Source organism: Rutilus rutilus (genome assembly GCF_951802725.1).
Source record: "Rutilus rutilus genome assembly, chromosome: 6".
Classification (NCBI taxonomy): Eukaryota; Metazoa; Chordata; class Actinopteri; order Cypriniformes; family Leuciscidae; genus Rutilus; species Rutilus rutilus.
This window is the reverse complement of record NC_140214.1, coordinates 32,794,060-32,814,763: the sequence shown is the minus strand read 5'-3', so window position 1 is coordinate 32,814,763 and position 20,704 is coordinate 32,794,060. Positions and strand designations below refer to the sequence as shown.

The 20,704-nt window shown below is 36.6% G+C and overlaps 2 protein-coding genes across 2 annotated transcripts; one reads left to right on the top strand and one right to left on the bottom strand.

The window, feature by feature from the left end:
- The first annotated feature begins 3,385 nt into the window (after window positions 1–3,385).
- saga (S-antigen; retina and pineal gland (arrestin) a) lies at window positions 3,386–11,103 on the top strand. The gene is made up of 15 exons (XM_084411567.1): window positions 3,386–3,573; window positions 3,875–3,935; window positions 5,164–5,224; window positions 5,316–5,360; window positions 5,453–5,652; window positions 7,100–7,159; window positions 7,355–7,422; window positions 7,716–7,851; window positions 8,025–8,109; window positions 8,757–8,829; window positions 8,912–9,049; window positions 9,152–9,229; window positions 9,348–9,362; window positions 10,381–10,455; window positions 10,738–11,103. Exons 2-15 carry the CDS (start codon window positions 3,888–3,890, stop codon window positions 10,838–10,840), a joined length of 1,185 nt encoding a protein of 394 aa, XP_084267693.1. The 5' UTR covers window positions 3,386–3,573; window positions 3,875–3,887; the 3' UTR covers window positions 10,841–11,103.
- A 1,571-nt stretch (window positions 11,104–12,674) lies between these two features.
- On the bottom strand, window positions 12,675–14,586 carry LOC311292397 (uncharacterized protein; the record flags this gene model as incomplete). Its single annotated transcript, XM_084412061.1, has 4 exons — window positions 12,675–13,600; window positions 13,683–13,763; window positions 13,955–14,035; window positions 14,130–14,586. The coding sequence occupies 4 exons, from the start codon at window positions 14,584–14,586 to the stop codon at window positions 12,675–12,677; spliced, it is 1,545 nt and encodes a 514-aa protein (XP_084268187.1).
- Between the last annotated feature and the right edge of the window lie 6,118 nt (window positions 14,587–20,704).

Genomic DNA, 20,704 nt, shown 5'->3' with positions numbered 1-20,704 from the left:
TCATTGAACCACATGTTCATTTTCTCGTATTTGAGGCGTGGTTTACGAATGCCCACAGCCGTTTATTGGGTGCTACGAATGTCTATCAAATGCGCCTGTACGTAGCTCATAGCCAATCGTATTATACCAGATGACATAGAGCGACAGAAATTCGACGAGGAAGAAGACGATGGGCCAGAGATTTATGTGTACACGATGGCGCTCAGCGGCTAAACTACTTAGAACACTATCTAAGGCTGCATCGAAAGGTAACGTAGCGTCTGATGCCATGTTGGATCCATAGATATAAACAAACTCCTTCGGAGTGTCGCATAGACGTCGTCATTGTCTTGCTGCTCCCTCCCCGTTCTGTGATTGGTTCCCTTTTTGAGGGGAAAATCTGGTCCATGGTGTCCAGGCTGCCTAGCAGCGTGAATAAAATCGCGCTGCGCGCAAGGCAGCATAAGGAAACCCAGGCTAACCTCACATCATATCTTTCAAAGTGTAATCCCTGTAAAGCTAAACTAGTTTTGATTCAAATGGAACCAAAACTGAAATCAAAGTCTTACGTTGGGCCATGCAGACGAAGATGATGGAAGAGCAAAGATAGGTGGATCTCAGTATCAGCTATTAAACTTTATTAATAAACAAAACAAAGAAGATGATCAAAAATACAGGAATCGCAGGAGTAGCCTACAAAATGTAACAGCTTTGACTTAAGCTCAAAAACAAAACAGGACAATGAACTGAACCAAATTCAGGGCTTAAATATACAGGACTAAATGACAAACTTAACCAGAACCAGGTGTACAACATCATTAGTTACTGTAGAGCAGGGGTGCCCAATCCTGCTCCTGCCGATCGACTGTCCGGCACAGTTCATCTCCAACCCTAATCAAACACACCTGAAGCAACCAATTAACGTCTTCAGGATCACTTGAAAATTAAAGACAGGTGTGTTTGATTAGGGTTGGAGATGAACTGTGCCGGACAGTCGATCGGCAGGAGTAGGATTGGGCACCCCTGCTGTAGAGTTATGTGGTATTTCCCTTTAAGGCCAGCCCCTCCTCCCATGACGTGGAACAGAGAGCACAGATGTGGAGAGGGCAGTTCAATAAACTAAGTGTAGAGCAAAACAACTTCTGTGTTTATGTCTATCAAAAACTACAGTAACCATGACAACAAATGAAGAGCGATAATGTGGGGAACAAAGGAAACAGGAACAGAACACCAGAAAAGGAGATACAAACGAAAAGTCCATAAAACAGAATGAAAACCTAACACAAAGGACCACAAACTGGAATATATATATTTCAATTTTTGGTAATACTGTTCCATCATCAATGAATAAATACACAGGAACAAATGAGTAATGCCCTATTAACACTCTAGTAACTACCATTAACTAACAAGAAACTTTGATGCACTATTTAAGAAATAGTGTCTCAAATGTGATATTCACATTAGCTCATCAATAACTACTATTTTTTTCATACCTGCCAGAGGAGAACCACTATATACAGGTTCATAATTAACATTAATAATGCATAATGTATAATTCATTCGGTAACACTATAGTTTGGGGTCCAATTCTCACTATTAGTTGCTTATTAGCATGCATATAACTAGGATTTTGTCTGTTTATTATTACTTATAAAGCACATATTAATTCCTTATTCTGCCTGACCATATTCTACCCAATTCCTACCAAATACCTAAACTTAACAAACCTTACAAGCTATTCATAAGCAGTAATTTGGGGTTTCTTGAGGCAAAAGTCATAGTTAATAGATAGTTGATAGTGATAATTGGACCCTATAAACTAAAGTGTGACCATTCATTCTGAAGTAAATATCATGGTAACCCACTAGTAATGACTGTTTGAATGTATTACCAAATCCTTCAGAGGGAATTACTAATTATTTGGATCAGTATTCTAAAGTGAAAAGCATGACAACTCCCTAACCTGTATAGTAGTTCTCCTCTGAGAGATATGAAAAAATAGTAGTTGTTGATTAGCTAATAGTGAACTTCCTCATTACAATTTTTTTAATCAGAGTTTCTTGTTAGTTAACTAGACTGTTAATAATTCATTACTCATTTGCTCCTGTGTAGTTATTCATTAATGATGGAACAGTATTCTAAAGTGTTACCAAATCTTTTAAAATGCATAAAGTGATCACTGCATGCTATGGTTAACTGAGTTTCATACATGTAAGTGCAAGTGTGTATGATATGTGAACCAAGTGTTTGGACAGCATTCAAGGGGGCACTGTGGAGCACCCCGGCCACGCCCAAGTACCAGCTTCTGTTCGGCCCTAATGGCCTACGATTCCAACATGTGTGCCAATTTTCATGAGTTTTTTGCATGATAAGGGCCCCAAAAGTGCCAGAGAAGTCGGGATTTAAAAAAAATTATAATTATAATCCTTAGAAAAACAATAGTGGTTGCATGCCTTTGGGGCTTAGGCCCTAATAATAATAATAATAAATAATCCTACGGAAAACAATAAGGCCTTTGCCCTTTCAGGGCTTGAGCACTAATATGACTTCATCTCTTTCATGGTGGTAATCCCTCCTCAGCTTCCTAGGTGTTTACACTGCTGACACTGACAGTCTGGGATTATAACTGAGACACTATCAATGATTAATACCTCTGAGCATCGCCTCCCTTAATTAAATCTCTATGGATGTATTATATATCCTTGAATATATCCATATATAACATGAGTTTTAGGTTACACTTTATTTCGATGATCCACTATATGTCTACTAACTCTCATCAGAGTATTTGTACTAGTAGACTGGTAGTGTTAGGGTTCGGGTAATAAGTTGACGTAGTTGCAAAATGACTTATAGTCAGTAGAAAGTCTGTTGGGGGAGCATCAAAATAAAGTGTTTGCAAAATAAAAAACTACTAGTTGACATGTAGTTGCAAAGTTACTTATAGTTACTAGAATGTGTAAAGTAGACCATCGAATAAAGAGTTTTATTTCTTTTAATGATAAACACTCCCGCCAAATAAAGTATACTGTTAGTAAGTATACTATACTGTTACTAAAACTTTTATTTACATTGTTTATTTGATTGATTACATTGATTATTTATTAGTTCCGCAGTTACAATGTGCAAATGCATTTGTTCTATAGACTGACTTCTAATTGTATTTTTGACTCAGATTTTGTATACAAGTTGAAATTTCCCACCCTATAAACAACTAGTGAACTGTTTACACACAAAGCCCATGAGAGAGACCACATTTCTCGGCACATGACTTGCCTTGACAAATAAAGTGCTTGTGCACAGAGTGTCAGTGCCTAGTAATCTCCCCCAATGCTGACTAAAGCGAACCAACCCAATCCGCTCAGGCAGGTATAGCACCTGCAGAAAGCACAGCAAGCTATCTATCCATATCCGTCTGTCTATTTGGAAAGCTGGAGAATGTGTGAAGGGGATTTTAGCTATAACCCTGCCTAACCTGATTAGTTGGGCAATACACATCCTGAGTACAAATACCATCTCCTCCCCACGGGTCACTGCTTTCTCTGTCCTCAAGCCGCAGACCTCACAAATTAGTCGAATCATCACTGCCAGGTATGAAATTCATAATGCATGTAGAATTTAAAGGACCTTCTGTTGGGTGTTATGTGGGACATGAGTAATGTTGATTTTATGTCACTGTTATGTAAAAAATAATCTGAGTTTTGAAGTCACTCTGATGTTGGAAAGCCTTGATTAAGGTTTACTAGATATATGAAGAATATTATTGTACAGTATAGTTTGAAGGACTAAGTTAGTGACTTACATGCAATGATTGTTGCAGTTAGGTTTACATTGCATACTGGCTCGACATTAATCTAAGCATTAATTTATTGTTGTTTTGTTTTTGTTTAAGTCTCTAAACAACAATGAGTTCAAAACAGGTCGTCTTCAAGAAAATATCCAAGGACAAGTCGGTAAGTTAAGGACAACTTCAAAAATATAATCAACATAACTATACAGGTGGATATAGTACCTTAATATAATAATAAAAGAGAATATATTTGCGTAAGCCTGAAATGCTTTTATTCTTTCTCTTCAAATGGTCATTAAAAGAAGATGCCTAAATTGATGATAAAAAAATAATTGAATACTAGACTTGATTAATAGAGTAAACTTTGATACAAGGAATCAACCCCTTTAGAGTTGACTATATGTGGAGTTGACTATCCATCTATTCTCCAAACCCTTCCAATGTTGGGTTGAGGGGATGCTGGAAGCCTATCGCAGCTTCTCAGACCATAGGCAAGAAAATACCCTGGATGGATGGACACTTTCACTCACTGGTAATTCAGTGTCTCCATTTCATCTATCCTGCATGTTTATGGATTGTGAAAGAAACTGGAGCACCCAAGGGAAAGACAGGGAGCCCACCAAGCCCACACAGGGAGAGCATGCAAACTCCACACAGAAAGGCTTCCTGACTCAGCCAGGACTCGAACCAGGGATATTCTTGTTGGAGTTCACTATATATACAGTATAATAATGCTTTTGATTGGAAATCTTTTTACATGTAGTAGAATAATTCACAGGCTGCACATGCAGGTGTGATCGGGTGTACATTTGGTTTCTTGTTCGATTGTATGTGGTTGTCTAGTTGATTTTAAATGGCTGACAGAAAATCTGTGGGACATGCAGAAATATTTTGGTGTTTGTCATTTCTCAGACAAGGATTTATGGTAACACTTCACAATAAGGTTTCATTTGTTAACATTAGTTAACTACTTCAGTTAACAGGAACTAAGAAATAGCAATACTTCTACAGCATTTAGTAATCTTATTTAATGTTAATTTCAACATTTACTAATACATTCATTGTTAACATTAGTTAATGCACTATGAACTAACATGAACAATTAATGACAGTTGGGTTTTTATTAACTAGCATTAACAAAGATAAATAAATATTGCAACAAATGTATTTTTCATTGTTCATGTTAGAAATCAGGCCTACATTTACTAATGTTAGCAAATGAGACCTTATTGTAAAGTCTTACCGCAACTGGACCACGGCCACTTGGTTAACCACTAATTGGTTATTAGTCTGTTTATGTTAGATAAGAGGATCTGGGAAAAAGAACAACACACAAAAGACTTTTCCTCTTTTAAGCTTGTTAAGTAATATATGTTGTGTTTTTGAATCAGGTTGGTGTGTATATGGGGAGGAGAGACTTTGTTGACCGTGTTGACTCAGTGGATCCAGTGGGTGCGTGAGAGAATCATTTTACTGTGATTTTAAGCACTTACCAAGTTTTCTTAAAACTTGCATTTACTTTGACCTTTTCCTTCTCCATCAGATGGCGTCCTTCTCATTGACCCTGAACAGCTGAAAGGGAAAAAAGGTCACTACATTCATTCAAAGTTTACAAACTGAACAGAGGATAAATCAGATGTATTAAAATGAGAAGCGCTTTGTGATTGTGTCGCCCTCTAGCATACGCCAGCTTGTCCTGCGTGTTCCGATACGGCCGTGATGATACGGACGTGATGGGCATCTCGTTCAGACGAGAGATCTACATTGCCACCCGGCAAATCTACCCCCCACTGCAGGACAAAGAGCAGGGCATTCTCACCAAGGTTCAGGACAAACTACTGCGCAAACTGGGTGACAATGCCTACCCGTTTTTCTTTGAAGTAAGCATCATCAAGTGATTACATTAGACCTTTTCCTTGCAAAATTAGAAGTCAAGTCAAGTCACCTTTATTTATATAGCGCTTTTTACAATACAGATTGTATCAAAGCAGCTTCACAGAAATGATACTATGGTACTGAATCCCATCACCTTATTATGTACCATGGTATTTACATGTTTTTCAAGGTGCATCAAAGACCATGGTATCATCACAGTCAATTCAACCTTTATTTAAATTGAGCTTTATACAATTCAGATTGTTCCGAAGCAGCTTTATAGTGATAAACATCAGGAAAATGATTAAATGATGGAAACAGACTTCATTTCGGCTGAACAGCAGCTCTGTTGATTCAGTTCTGTTGTAAAGATCATCAATTAAATTAGTTAATTTCAACTATAAAGCAGTTCTGCAGAAAAAAAGTTATGTCGTCGTCCAGCTCAGTTCAGTTTTCATCCAATAGTCAGTGCAGTCAGATCAACAATATTGTTGAATGTTAAAGGTATAGTTCACCCAAAAATGAAAATTCTGTCATTAATTAATCACCTTCATGTCGTTCCAAACCCGTAAGACTTTCATTCATCTTAGGAACACAAAGATATTTTTAAATGAAATCTGAGAGCTTTCTGCCCCTCCATTGACAGCTACGCAGCTGACAAAAAGTTCATAAAGAGATCATGAAACTACGATCATTCTCGTGTTACGCAGCGCGTTTCCGCGAGAAGGTTTGTTCTCACGCATTAAGTAGGTTCGGTTGAGCTTATGTTTATGTTCGCTGATCAATGTTTATATGTGAATAAAGGATTAAATTAAATCTGTTCATAAAGTGCTCAAGTTTCTTCAGAAACTTAGGTGTAAAATGCTCAATTCATATGGATTAGTTTTACAATCTCTTTACGAACTTTTTAAAGCGTCAAAGTGTAAGTTGCATAGCTATCAATGGAGGGACTCTCAGATTTCATAAAAAAAATCTTAATATGTGTTCTGAAGATTACAGGTTTGGAACGACATGAGGGTGAGTAATTAATGACAGAATTTTAATTGTTGGGTGAACTAACCCTTTAAGTGTCCCCAAGAAACCCAGAGGCAACACTGGCAAGGCACCCAAACTCCATCAGGTCATACTTTTTTGTTTGCATTCAGTTGTAATAATGACCTGCATCCATTCTCTAAACTGCTTGTGCATTGTGCCTATCCCACCGTCTCTGGCTGTAGAATGCATAGACAGTCCATTGCAGGGCTAACATCCACAGACACAGCCCTATATTTACAGTCTAGCTCACACCTACGGGTGAAATTTAGTATTGCCACCTAATACCTTAATAATGATCATTTGGGACAATTTTGTGTGTGTGTGCATCTGTGCTATTTCATTTTGATATATAAAACAACGTCTTATGTTTCTGTATGTTGAAAGACCTGCTGATAAAGAATATTTCTGTTTCTTTAGTTCCCTGATAACTTGCCCTGCTCAGTAGGAATACAGCCAAGCCCAAAAGATTCTGGAAAGGTAACATCTTACTGTCAAACATCAAACTATTCTACTAAACTAAGAAGAAATTTTGTTTTAAGATATGGTGCAACCATATTAATGTTTATCATGTTATATCAAATATGTCATCAGTCTTTCTCTGACATAGCTGTTTATTTTGTATGTACATGATATATGCTCTCTGAGTGGTTTCATATCTATACTTTTTCACAGTACTGTGCTGTTCAGTTCGAGGTGAAAGCCTTTTGTGCTGAGAGCCAGAATGCAAAAGTTCGCAAACGGTTAGTCCAGTCTACAACTCTTTGTTCTTATTCTCTGTCCCGGTGGAAAAACAGTGTTGTATCTTGTACCTTGATCTGCTTGTACCACTTTGATTACCCTGATTTGCTTATATATATATATATATATATATAAGCAAATCAGGGTAATCAAAGTGGTATATATATATATATTACCACAAGTTAAGTGTCAAAAGACAGAACAGGTTCCCTCATGTAGTCTGTGGAGCAGTGAAGACCATTGTTTGGTATAGATCTCAACAATAATATGTCTTGTTCCCCTCCACCACCATCAGGAGCACAGTATGTTTGACGATTCGCAAGGTCCAGTACGCTCCAGAGCAGCTCGGACCAGCTCCCTGTGTGCAGACCACCCGTGACTTTCTCATGTCTGACAAACCACTGCATATGGAGGCAAACTTAGAAAAACAGGTGGGTTTCAAACAGACCACTAGGCGAGCATGCATTTATCTTTCTTTGTTGTTAGCAACGTTTTATACTGCTTTTTAAATGAAGAATGACATTTTATGGAATATAATGAATCTGTTTGCAATGTTGCACCATAGTTTTTCTTAAATTAAATGATTTAGACTTTTTTCTTGTAGACTTACTATCATGGGGAACCCATCAACTTAAGTGTCAAAATCAGGAATGACTCCAACAAAAATGTGAAGAACATCATTATTTCTGGTAAGAGCGAGTTTGAAATGTTGACAAATTGGTAGACATGAGAAATAAGTGTTTCAGTTGAAATTTCAGTTGAAATGAATGAGCCAAATGTACTCTTTTGTTTGATTTATTTTACAACCTGAACAAACCGTGCCATATACATGTCAATAGCGTTGCATATGTGTGTTTAAAAAAAAAGAAAAAAAGAATAGATGATCTACATTATCTTATTGACCCTGGCAAATTCATTGGCAAAATGTAGATATTTGGGTAACACTTTACAATAAGATTCATTAGTTAACATTAACTACCTTAGTGGATCAGAACTAAGAATGAACAATATTTCCTCAGCATTTATTAATGTTAGTTAATATAACATTTACTAATACATTATTAAAATCAAAGGTTGTATTTGTTAACATTAGTTAATGCACTGTGAACTAACATGAACAAACAATGAACAGCTGTATTTAACAAAGATGAATAAATACTGTGACAATGTATTGCTCATTGTTAGTTCATGTTAGTTAATAGGCCTACATTAACTAATGTTAACTAATGCACCTTATTGTAAAGTGTTACCGATATTTGTATACACAGTCAGTCATAAGTCATAAGTTGACTGCTGTAAATATAAAATAACACACTTGTGATTGTTTGCCTTTTAGTGGAACAAATCGCCAATGTGGTGCTGTACTCCAATGACAGTTATAATGAGACAGTGGCCACAGAGGACTCTGGGTAATCATTTTATACAGATATGTAGATGTAGTCCAATAAAACAATAAATATTAATCTGATTGAAGATTCCTATTTGGTGCAGGGACTCTGTTGATTCAGGTGCCAAACTGGACAAAGTTTACACCTTGCTTCCCCTCATGGCCAATAACAGAAAAAAGCATGGCATCGCACTGGATGGAAAACTGAAGCATGAAGACACCAATCTAGCCTCTTCAAGCATGTGAGTCCCCATGAAGATAATGAGAGCTGCTTTAGTTTATTGGGGAAAAAACGTTCATTAATGCATTCCAAATGTTTACTATGTTTAAATGCTCTATTGCAGCATCAAAGAGGGAGTCCTGAAGGAAGTTCTGGGGATCATGGTGTCTTACAGAATTGTTGTGAAGCTTATTGTTGGAGGGTTTGTATCCCAAGACACAATATACTACTACAGTATAAAACCACACATGCTTGATGTGTGTTTTACCTGTTGTGTGTCACATACATCCTAATGTGTTCTGTTTTTCTTCTTCATATAGGATTATGGGAACCAGGTAAATATTAAATTTCTTCAATCTTGGAGTCAGAGAATTCCATATCAGTAAAGCTTTAATGTGTGTGCATATGTAGTAGAGTCCAAAAATCGGAGACCTATTGAAAATCTGTAACACGAGGGAGCTGAATATATGGCAGACAGGGGTATTTGTTAAAACGTACAACAAACAAAACAATAAACACACGAACCGTTAACCAGGGAATGCAGGGAACTGAAATTTTGACTGACAAAACAAAAAGAGAAACACTAGGGCTATATATACACACAGGCTAACAAGCTTAACAAGATAATGAGATAACAAAACACACCTGGGGGAGAAAATCAACATGAAAAACTAAAAAAAGGCCTACAAAGATGGCATACAGAAGTGTAAGTATAACAAAAGTTCATGGACAAACACAGATGCTGCGTCCAAAATCGCATACTGCCTAAGTAGGTACTTCATTTGACCTTAGTATGAATGAATTCGAACATACTACATCCACCATTTTGTTACTCTCACGTGACCACAGTTGCCACAGTTGACCTTCACTTCCATTCATACATCCTCTCCCATAGCCTAATGGGATAGTAATGTAATCTCAGCGGAAGTAGGACTTTTCCCCTACTGTCTTTTTCCAAATATTCGGACATACTAGCCTACTCTTTTGGTGTACTGTTTTTTGCATACTATATAGTAGGGAAGTATTTGATTTCGGACGCAGCCAACGAACATATGACATAATCTGAGATTCAAAATCTTATTTAAATCTAGTAAAAAAAACTTTTTGGTCACACTTTATAGGTGTCCTTAACTACTATGTACTTTGAACAAAATTTACATTTGTACTATGTTCAAAAATTAAGTACAATGCACTAACTGTGTTCATATTGTATTGCTGCTACTGAAGTAGGATACAGGTGTATTTAATATATATAATATAATATAAAGTGAGACCAACTTTTTTGCTAGCGGTCTCAGACTTTTGGACTATATTGAGATCCCTTTATATGAGCTTTGTGTTTTGATATATCAGTGAGGTTGGAGTGGAGCTCCCTTTCCAGCTTATGCACCCGAAGCCTGAAGCAGGTATTATTAAATACGAACATGCGTGAGTGTCCGTACGCATGTTCTTTTATCTGTCTCTTAAATATTTTGTGGTTCACATAAAATTATATATAAGCAACTCCTTAAAAATATTGTTTCTCTTTATTGCCTCTTGAAGTGAAAGAAAGGTCAGTCATGATTTAAACAGTTTACTCTGCATGTTCAAGAATTAGGATTCAAATTTAAATGATCTTTTTTTATTTACTTATTTTTATGTACCTTCAATAATATATGTGTAATGTATCTGCTTCTTGTCCTTTTTATGTGACTGTGTGGCTGTTTGTAGCGAACTGGAGGATGAAGTGGTATTTGAGGAGTTTAAGCGTACCTACTTGAAAGGCATGGCTGAGGATGAGGATGAGGGAAACGTATCACCTGCCGAGAATTGAGGAATGCATGTAGAAGTCATCCAGTTCTTGAAGCATATTTAAGGCTGTTCAAAATAGACATTCATAGAGAGCATCACTGAAATAGAGCACTGCTCTGGACTGTTATTAGCAGATAAAGTTATTGTAAATTTGAACAATTGCCAAATATATAGCTCTCTAGAGACCATTCATGCAGACATTTTGGTGTATATCTTTAGTAATTTGAAAGAAACTGCTTTGCTGGAATTTGGTGACTACACAACAATAGTATAAAACTACATAGTAAAGTCCTAGCTGTGTGTGTGTTTTTTTTTTTTTTTTTTTGCAACACACTTTGTGATATAAAGCAACATTCCTTAGTGTAAGTAAATGTATTGTTATAAAATAGTGTATTATAATAAAATACTGTAGCTAGATGTTCAGTTTATGAAAGCATGATAAAGAAGGTAAATTCTATCGTACAAACACCACAAAGGTTTGGACAAAAAAACAAAAACAAACCAGTTCTTGTTCGTTTTTATTTATAAAATAACAGTATTCATACAGACAACTGTAACCGGATCTTTTTTCCAAATATGATTTTCAACATTACAGACTACAGACAAGGTGCAAGGACAAATGTATTTAATCCATATTTATTGAAAATAGATAAAGTTCAAGTACAGACCAAAATGACTGAATAAATACTTTTTTATATTAATCTCAATAACGATATGTAATATCACAATTTCTAAAGTTGATTGTCAACTGATAGTTGTAAATAAAATCACAAATATCTTTATTTTCTCTATGCACAGTGATAAAGGAGAAATCTGTAAATATCTTATTTCAACAGCAGTTAGCTTTTAAGTTTAGCAGTTACTGTTGCTTACAATGGCTCTTCGTACTCCTATTGACCTCATTAAGATTCTGTTAGCTTCAAACAACCGCAGTTGAGCAGCTCATCTAGAACATTTGTTTGTTACTCTCTATCTTTCAGATAAAGTACATTGAGCATTAGCTTTATCCTCTCTCACTCATGCATTATGTAAACAAAATCATAACTAAAAAATTTAATATAATTTTAATTATACATAAGTAAAATTAATTAAAAAGATGCATCTGCTCATACATCCTGACAAAACAATTTGCCTATGTTTTGCTGTCATTTCAGCAGACATAATTCAACATTACGAGGATTGCATGAGCAGGTCAACAGGAGACAGTTTACACTTGTACAAAAGGAAATACATATTTTTTTTCCACAATGATATATGTTGAAAACGTGAGGTAGCACATGCAGGCAATGCCCCCATATAAACCACATATTTTAATAAAAATATAATGTAGCGATACTGCACAAATGTAGTATCCATTTAATATAATTTAACATGCGCATTCATTTAATATGTAGAAGAAGCTTACCTTTCAAAAGCTTTACTTAAAGGGATAGTTCACTCAAAAATAAATATTTTGTAATCATTTACTCACCGTCATGTTGTTCCAAACCTGTATGAATCTCTTTCTTCTGTTGAACTAATGTTGGTAACCAGACAGTTGACGTAGCCATTGACTTCCATAGTAGGAAAAAAATACTTTGGAAGTCAATGGCTACTGTCAATTGTCTGGTTACCGACATTCTTCAAAATATATTATTTTGTGTTCAACAGAAGAAAGAAACTCATATAAGTTTGGAACAACATAAGGGTGAGTAAATGATGACAAAATTTTCATTTCTGGGTGAACTATCCCTTTCTGGACTAAACATGTGACTGTCTAAATGTTTATTATTATTATTATTATTATAATTCCTACTATATTAAATTTACTTAGAATTTACCAAATATGCTAGGGAGGTGTTTGGGCTTAGGTTACATCAAGACTGGACATCTGGAGCAAGAGTGGTAGTAGGTTCCTCTAATTCACCCCAGCTGTATGTTCCGGTTATAGGATCTGGTAAATCCCGTGACATTGGGATATCACAGCTGTCTGGGTAGAGCAGGAAGCCAGAGAAGGTACTGCTGCACTCACTATTGGAATACATCCCGTTGGAATCGGCATCTCTCACCTGTAGCCAAACTTCATCACCCATGTTAAGATGCAGGACCACCTGTTGAGAAGTTGTTCCAAGATCTGTTGACCCTGTACTTTTGAGGACAGGTCTGAAGTTGTGGAAGAGCCCCACTTTGAGCACTTTACTGAAGACAACCAAGTAGTAGTTAATGACATAGGTACCATTGATGGGAGCCCTGTAGATGCCTCTAAAGGGGTCAAAATTAAATTCTCTGTTGTAAAAGACATTAGTAAAAGGAACTGGCAAATGTGGCTGTGGGTAACTGCTGCTTAGTGCTGCTAAAAAAGCAGACTGAATTGGTTGAGAGCAAGGGCCAGGAGCACCCATTACCCCAGGATCCCCTTTTTTCCCCTTGTCTCCGTTTACCCCTGCTGCACCTTGTTGGCCAGTGTCCCCTTTGCCACCTCTTAGTCCTGGAATTCCGATCATTCCATTTGCACCATCTACCCCATCCTTGCAGTGACACTCACCCGTTTCTCCCTGATCTCCTTTCTGCCCATTTAAACCTGGAGCTCCATGTGGACCAACATCCCCCAAATCCCCTTTCTGGCCCTTCGACCCCGGACTTCCTCCCAACCCTGGAAGTCCTTTTCCCCCTGTCATACCAGGTTGGCCAAGTTCTCCTGGAGGTCCCTGGATTGAGTAACAAATTACTGGGCACTGTCCTGACTCACCAGGTGAGCCCTGCTGTCCTGGATTTCCATCCACACCACTGTCCCCTTTATCACCTAGGACAAAATGTTTAAAAAGTTGGTGATCTTATTATTATTATTATTATTTTTAAATTGCTAAAGCTGTTTACTAACTTACCCTTGGGGCTTCTCTGTCCTTTGAGTCCTGTAAAGCCAAATGGACCCAGATCTCCTTTTTCACCAATATCACCTATTTGGCCTTTTGGAAGAAAAAAGGAAGCTTGATTGGCAATGCTCCTCTTATCAAATGTAAACACTCCATTATGTTTTGTACTCAATCGCCAAGATCACTCTCAGAGGTAGATTAGTGACTCTATTGTAAGTAAACTGTATCCAGTAACACTAGGTTTAATGAGTCTTTGGAATAGAAGTATACGTGACTGTATTTACCCTTTTGTCCCTGATGACCATTAAACCCTGGACGACCTTGAAATCCTGGCAAGCCTCTTAATCCTGGACTACCGGGAAGACCTAAAACAAAGAAATAAAAGAAAATCTACTCTTCAATTCCTGCTGTATTATACATATACAATGGGGTGACTAAGAATTGGTTCAAATTAATAACCTTGCAGTCCCCTATCTCCTTTGTCCCCCTTTGGACCACTGGGACCCCCTTTACAATGTGAGCAAACACAGAACCAGGGCGTTTGATCTACAGGTGGAGGCACTGGTGCCTCAAGCAGCATGTCACAGTACGAAAGGTCGGGCTTTTGTCCCGTAGGCACTGTGCGAGATCCTTGAGTTGTGTTCCCAAACGGAGGTTTTGGTAGAATGGGATACCTATCAGGCGGGATTGGTAACATGGGTAAAGGATATCCATTTAATGAGTCGTCATATTGCATAATCTGACCTTCTCTGGCTATGGGATTGCCTCCTTTTGCTATAGGGTAATTATCATAGGCATATATAGGTATGTGGTTGTTAATTGCAGCAGAGTCATCAAAGTAGTCATCAGGAGGAATGGGGCTATCAGGAGAGCCAGGGGGTGGAGGTACTAGGAGCTCCCTTCGGTCGATAGTCATCCCAGATGAGAAGGCTAATGAGACCAGGACTCCTGTAATTATTCTTATCATCTGAGAAAAAAAGGGATGGAGGGAACAGATAATAAACACTAAAGAGGCATCGCAGCTGAACAGCTGTTACTCTCGAAAGCATATCCAGGCATAAGCAATGCGGAAAACATGTGATGCTGTTCATAATAATGTATTGATCGTTTATATCATTGGGTGTAAAATTGTTATTGTCAAACTATTCATCTTCTACATATCTTTTTTTTTAATGCATCATTTATTTGAATGCCAATCACACCTTTTGTCTATCAAACTAACAGCACTTCTAAAATAAATAAATCTTCTAATCAATTTTTCAAGTGAAGAATAAACAACAGCATATAAAGCAATACTGTCACAAATCATTCTTGCGACAATCAAACATACTTACAATTTGGAAGAAGTCTTGACCCATCATCTGGTTGAAGTGGACTGAACAGTGCAACTAAAGCAAAGATCAATTTATAAGTGGTCTTTGGGAACCTGACTCTCTCCCATAGGCCAGCAAACAAAGCAGAGGGGCTGGAAATAATATCCCATTATACCCAACATTGGGCTCCTGCATGAAAAATGACCTCATTAGTGACTGACAACATGTCTGGAATATGATAATCAAAATAATAGTGAACCAACAAAAGCCTACCTCATTGTTTTCATCTCTTCCTTGTTCCTAAAAGAATCTGGCTGATGTTAAGATAAGATGCTCCAGAATGAAATTGAATCCTTTTGAGAAGACTGCTGTTGCAAGGCCGCATTTTTTGTCTCCATTCAGACAGGACTTTAATATGGGTGAGAAAAAAAAGTGCCTGTGTCTGATGATCAATTTTCAAAGTATTGCAACAGTGCAACAAAAACAAATATGGTAAATTAATAAGTTTAAAAGCACGTTTCTTTTTAGTTTGGTTTGTTTGTTGTATACGTTTTTCAATAGAAAATGCAAAACAGGAACTTTTCCTACACTGTAAAATGTAATAAGTTGACTTTACTTAGAAAAAGTGAGTAAACCGATTGCCTTAAAATTTCAAAGTAAAGAAGTGTATTAATTTTTAGTTGGCACAACTTAATAACATTTGTGTAGAAAACTTGTTAATCAAGTTAATCAAGTTCTGTTGAATCAAAATCATTAGTTGTGTTAACTAATGAGTTCACATTACTAGGAAAATATCAGGAAACCGATTGCCTTAAAAAAAGCAAGTAAAGTGAATTAGGTAGGTTAGTTAGTAAGAGTTCTAGTAACTAAAAAATAACTGTAGAGAGTACTTGATTATTTACTTTAAATAAAATGTAATTGTTACTATGGGTGTGTTTTGCATGCTGAATGTTGAAGTCTGTGTGACTCAAGCATGATCATTTACAAGATTGTCACAAATAGGGATTATATAAACCCAATTAAAAGTTTCACAAGGTGTTTAGTACATAAGTGTTAGCAACAAAATTATAAAAGATCATTAATTGACCCACACACACATTAATTCACTAATTATGTTTAATATTTATTAAACATAATTATATAGTTATATAGTTATATAACTATATATATTATATATATAACTATAGTTATATAGTTATATAGTTATATAACATAATTCACTAATTATGTTCACTAATTATATTAGTGTAAATAATTATTCACTAATTACACTAATTAATTCACTAATCGTGTGTGAGTGAATTAATGATTAGTGAATTAATTAGTGTAATTAGTGAATAATTATTTACACTAATATGTGTGTGTGTGTGTGTGTGTGTGTGTGTGTGTGTGTGTGTGTGTGTGTGTGTGTGTGTGTGTGTGTGTGTGTGTGTGTGTGTGTGTGTGTGTGTGTGTGAGTGAATGATGTATGACATAACTATATTTCATGTATATATATATATACAGTCTGTGCAAAAGTCTTAGGCATGTTAATACCCCCCGTCCCGTCCCCCCCCCCCCCCCCCCCCCCAAAAAAAATGGTTTTAATTTATATCTTTTGCTGTAGTGTGTCAGTAGGAAATATCAGTTTACATTTCCAAACATTCTTTTTGCCATTAATTGTAATAATCCAGTGAGATTTGTGTATGCACAAGGAGTCTGACAACAGCCGTATGATCTGATCTCACCATCATCGAGTCCGTCTGTGATTACATGAAGAAACAGAAAAAACTGAGACAGACTAAATCCAGAAGAACTGCGGGAACGTCTCCAAGATGCTTGAAGAAACCTTCCTGCAAAGCTACCTGAAAAATTATGCACAAGTGTACCTGGACAAAAGCCGTTTTAAACGCAAAGGGTCGTTACACCATATATTGATTTGAATTAGTTAATAGAAGTTAAATCATAAATAAATTCAATTTGTGATTTTATTTTTGAAAGCCTTCTCACTTTACAGCATTTTAACACAAGTGCCAGTACTTTCCACAGTACTGTAGCTTTGCAGGAAGGTTTCTTCAAGCATCTTGGAGACGTTCCCGCAGTTCTTCTGGATTTAGTCTGTCTCAGTTTTTTCTGTTTCTTCATGTAATCACAGACGGACTCGATGATGGTGAGATCAGATCATCCTGGCTGTTGTCAGACTCCTTGTGCATACACAAATCTCACTGGATTATTACAATTAATGGCAAAAAGAATGTTTGGAAATGTAAACTGATATTTCCTACTGACACACTACAGCAAAATATATAAATAACTGACTTAAAACCATTTTTTTGGGGGGGGGACGGGGGGTGGGGGATATTAACATGCCTAAGACTTTTGCACAGTACTGTATATATATATATATATATATATATATCTTCTCTTCCTTTGACACCAAATAAATGATTTCTTGTTGCATCGCTGCATCAATGGCAAAAAAAGTTCCAAGTGCCAAACCAAAGGGATCACTAATCGCTTTAATGGTGACTAAAAATATTTTAGGAAAATCAACATCAATTTATGAAGTCAACTTGTGTGATGTTCTCAAATTTTTAAGTTGTATTGACAATTCAACATTCATGACTTGAAATGAGTGAATGCAAACAGAGAAAAATAACTGCAGAAGTGGAGGAAATGAGTGAACAGTCCATTAAGAATTTCCCCGCCTCAAAAACCAAACTCAAACCAATCAATTCATCTTAACTTGGGTTTTCTGAGTAAACAAAACATAGTATGTGTATAATCTAATATAATCTAGTACAGATTACTAGATTTTTACAATTAAGTTAAGACATTACGTAAAGTTATCTAAAAAGTTTTAGTTAGAATCACTGTTGGATTTTACTGTGTACTATTCTTGACGCTAAGGAATTAGGAAAATTGAGGCTTGTTCACTTTGTAGTGGTTCAATAAGTAAGTGAGACAAACTTTAGCTCATCATGGCTTGACATCAGCCTCTACAGAACAGTTAGCGTTAGGCCATACAAACTCATTCTCACGTGTTCAGACAAACGTGTTCAGTTTTATCTCATAGTGTCAAACAGTTAATACAAAGAAAATTGTAAGGCAACAGCTCATTTTTCCACATATTAATGCAACCTGAGTCTACTTCATTCATACAATTCATAATGATTCTAACACTGGACACTGAAGCCACTGATCCAAGTACGACACAAAATGAATGGCTAACCCTATTATGTGCCCTAATTTCCACACCCTGAGCGACATGCTTCTTTGTAGGTGAACGTGTTGGTACATATAATAGGAACCTTTTCTCAAAAGTACTACTAAAATTCTTTAGGAAAAATACAAACAGAAGACAAAGAAAACAATTGCTGTCAAACAGTAAGGATAAAGAGCTACAAAGCGATACTGAGATAATTTACCAGTGTGCTGGTTTGATCTGGCTGGCCTACTGAATCTTCTTATCCAGCTAAATGAAATATATATACACTATATTGCCAAAAGTTTTGGGACGTCTGCCTTTACATGCACATGAACTTTGATGAAATCCCATTCTTAATCCGTAGGGTTTAATATGGAGTTGGCCCACACTTTACAGCTATAACAACTTCAACTCTTCTAGGAAGGCTTTCCACAAGGTTTAGGAGTGTGTTTATGGGAATTTTTGACCATTCTTCTAGAAGCGCATTTGTGAGGTCAGGCACTGATGTTGGACGAGAAGGCCTGGCTCGTAGTCTCTGCTAATTCATCCCAAAAGTGTTCTATCAGGTTGAGGTCAGGACTCTGTGCAGGCCAGTCAAGTTCCTCCACAACAAACTCACTCAATCCATGTCTTTATGGACCTTGCTTTGTGCACTGGTGCGCAGTCATGCTGGAACAGGAAGGGGCCATCCCCAAAATATTCCCACAAAGTTGGGACTTAATATCTTAGTATGCTGAAGCATTAAGAGTTCCTTTCACTGGAACTAAGTGGCCAAGCCCAACCCCTGAAAAACAACCCCACACCATAATCCCCCCTCCACCAAACTTTACACTTGGCACAATGCAGTCAGGCAAGTACCGTTCTCCTGGCAACCGACAAACCCAGACTCGTCCATCGGATTACCAGACAGAGAAGCGTGATTCGTCACTCCAGAGAACACGTCTCCACTGCTCTAGTCCAGTGGCGGCGTGCTTTACACCACTGCATTCAACGCTTTGCATTGCACTTGGTGATGTAAGGCTTGGATACAGCTGCTCGGCCACGGAAACCCATTCCGTGAAGCTCTCTATGCTCACTACTTGAGCTAATCTGAAGGCCACACAAAGTTTGGATGTATGTAGCTGACTCTGCAGAAAATTGCCGACTTCTTCGCACTGTGCACTTCAAGCATGCGCTGACCTCACTCTGTGATTTTACGTGGCCTACCACTTCGTGGCTGAGTTGCTGTTGTTCCCAATTGCTTCCACTTTGTTATAATACCACTAAATGTTGACCGTGGAATATTTGGTAGTGAGGAAATTTCACAAATGTGCACAGGTGGCAACCTATCATGGTACCACACTTGAATTCACTGAGTTCCTGAGAGCGACCCATTCTTTCATATATATGATATATATATATATATATATATATATATATATATATATATGTATATATATATATATATGTGTGTGGTAACACTTTAAAATACGGATCCTTCGTTAATGAATAACTACACAGGAACAAATGAGTAACACAATATTAACAATCTAGTAACTACAATTAACTAACAAGTAACTCTGATTAACGAATTAGTAAGTAATAGCACACAGATTTAAGTGGTAGTTCACTATTAACTAATCAATAACTACTATGTTTTAATACTTCACAGAGAACTACTGAATTTTTTTTACAGATTTAAGTGGTAGTTCACTAATAACTAATCAATAACTACTATTTTTCAATACTTCCCAGAGAAATAATGAAAAAAATTCACAATTCATGCAAAACTAATTAATAACTAATGCAGGACAAATTACTAGCACTAGATTAACATTACTGCTAGATACTGTACACTAATTATAAATATGTAATAGCGTAGCAGACTTATGATTTGGGAAAGCTGTCAATAATTAGCCTATGCACTGCTGTCTTTTAGAGAACTATTCATAAACTAAATAATTTTTAAGAATTGTTTTTATAAATGCACTTGTCTGGAACACTTACCCTGTGGCCGATTTTCCGGCATTCCTCTGGACTGGCTTTGAATAACTAGACTCATCATGGTGAGTACTGGAACATACTGAGTCATCAGCCATCCAAATACCAGTTATTTTATTATAGCTTGAGTCATTTGAGACACTTGAGTCATTACTAGTTAGTTAACATGATCTTCACTTTAGAATACGGATCCAAATAATTAGTAGTTCATATAGGGGTATGTAGTAACACTTGAGTCATTACTAGTTAGTTAACATGATCTTCACTTTAGAATACGGATCCAAATAATTTGTAAGTCCTATAAAAGTATGCATTAACACTTGAGTCATTACTAGTTATCATGATTCCATGCTGTAGTTACTAATGAAGAGCCAACCCGAAAGGGTAGAATCATCTAATCATTCACAGGACACACACATATTTATATATATATATATATATATACATATGAACAAAGAGACATACATAAAAACAATTTTGAGAGGTAGGTTAAATAATAAAATAACTGGTATTTGGATGGCTGATGACTCAGTATGTTCCAGTACTCACCATGA

Excerpts from the sequence above, each read along its gene's own strand:
- saga (XM_084411567.1), top strand. The coding sequence starts at position 3,888 with ATGAGTTCAAAACAGGTCGTCTTCAAGAAAATATCCAAGGACAAGTCG. Across the intron at positions 8,110-8,756 it reads GAAGAACATCATTATTTCTG|TGGAACAAATCGCCAATGTG; the intron begins GTAAGAGCGAGT and ends TTTGCCTTTTAG. Across the intron at positions 8,830-8,911 it reads GTGGCCACAGAGGACTCTGG|GGACTCTGTTGATTCAGGTG; the intron begins GTAATCATTTTA and ends TATTTGGTGCAG.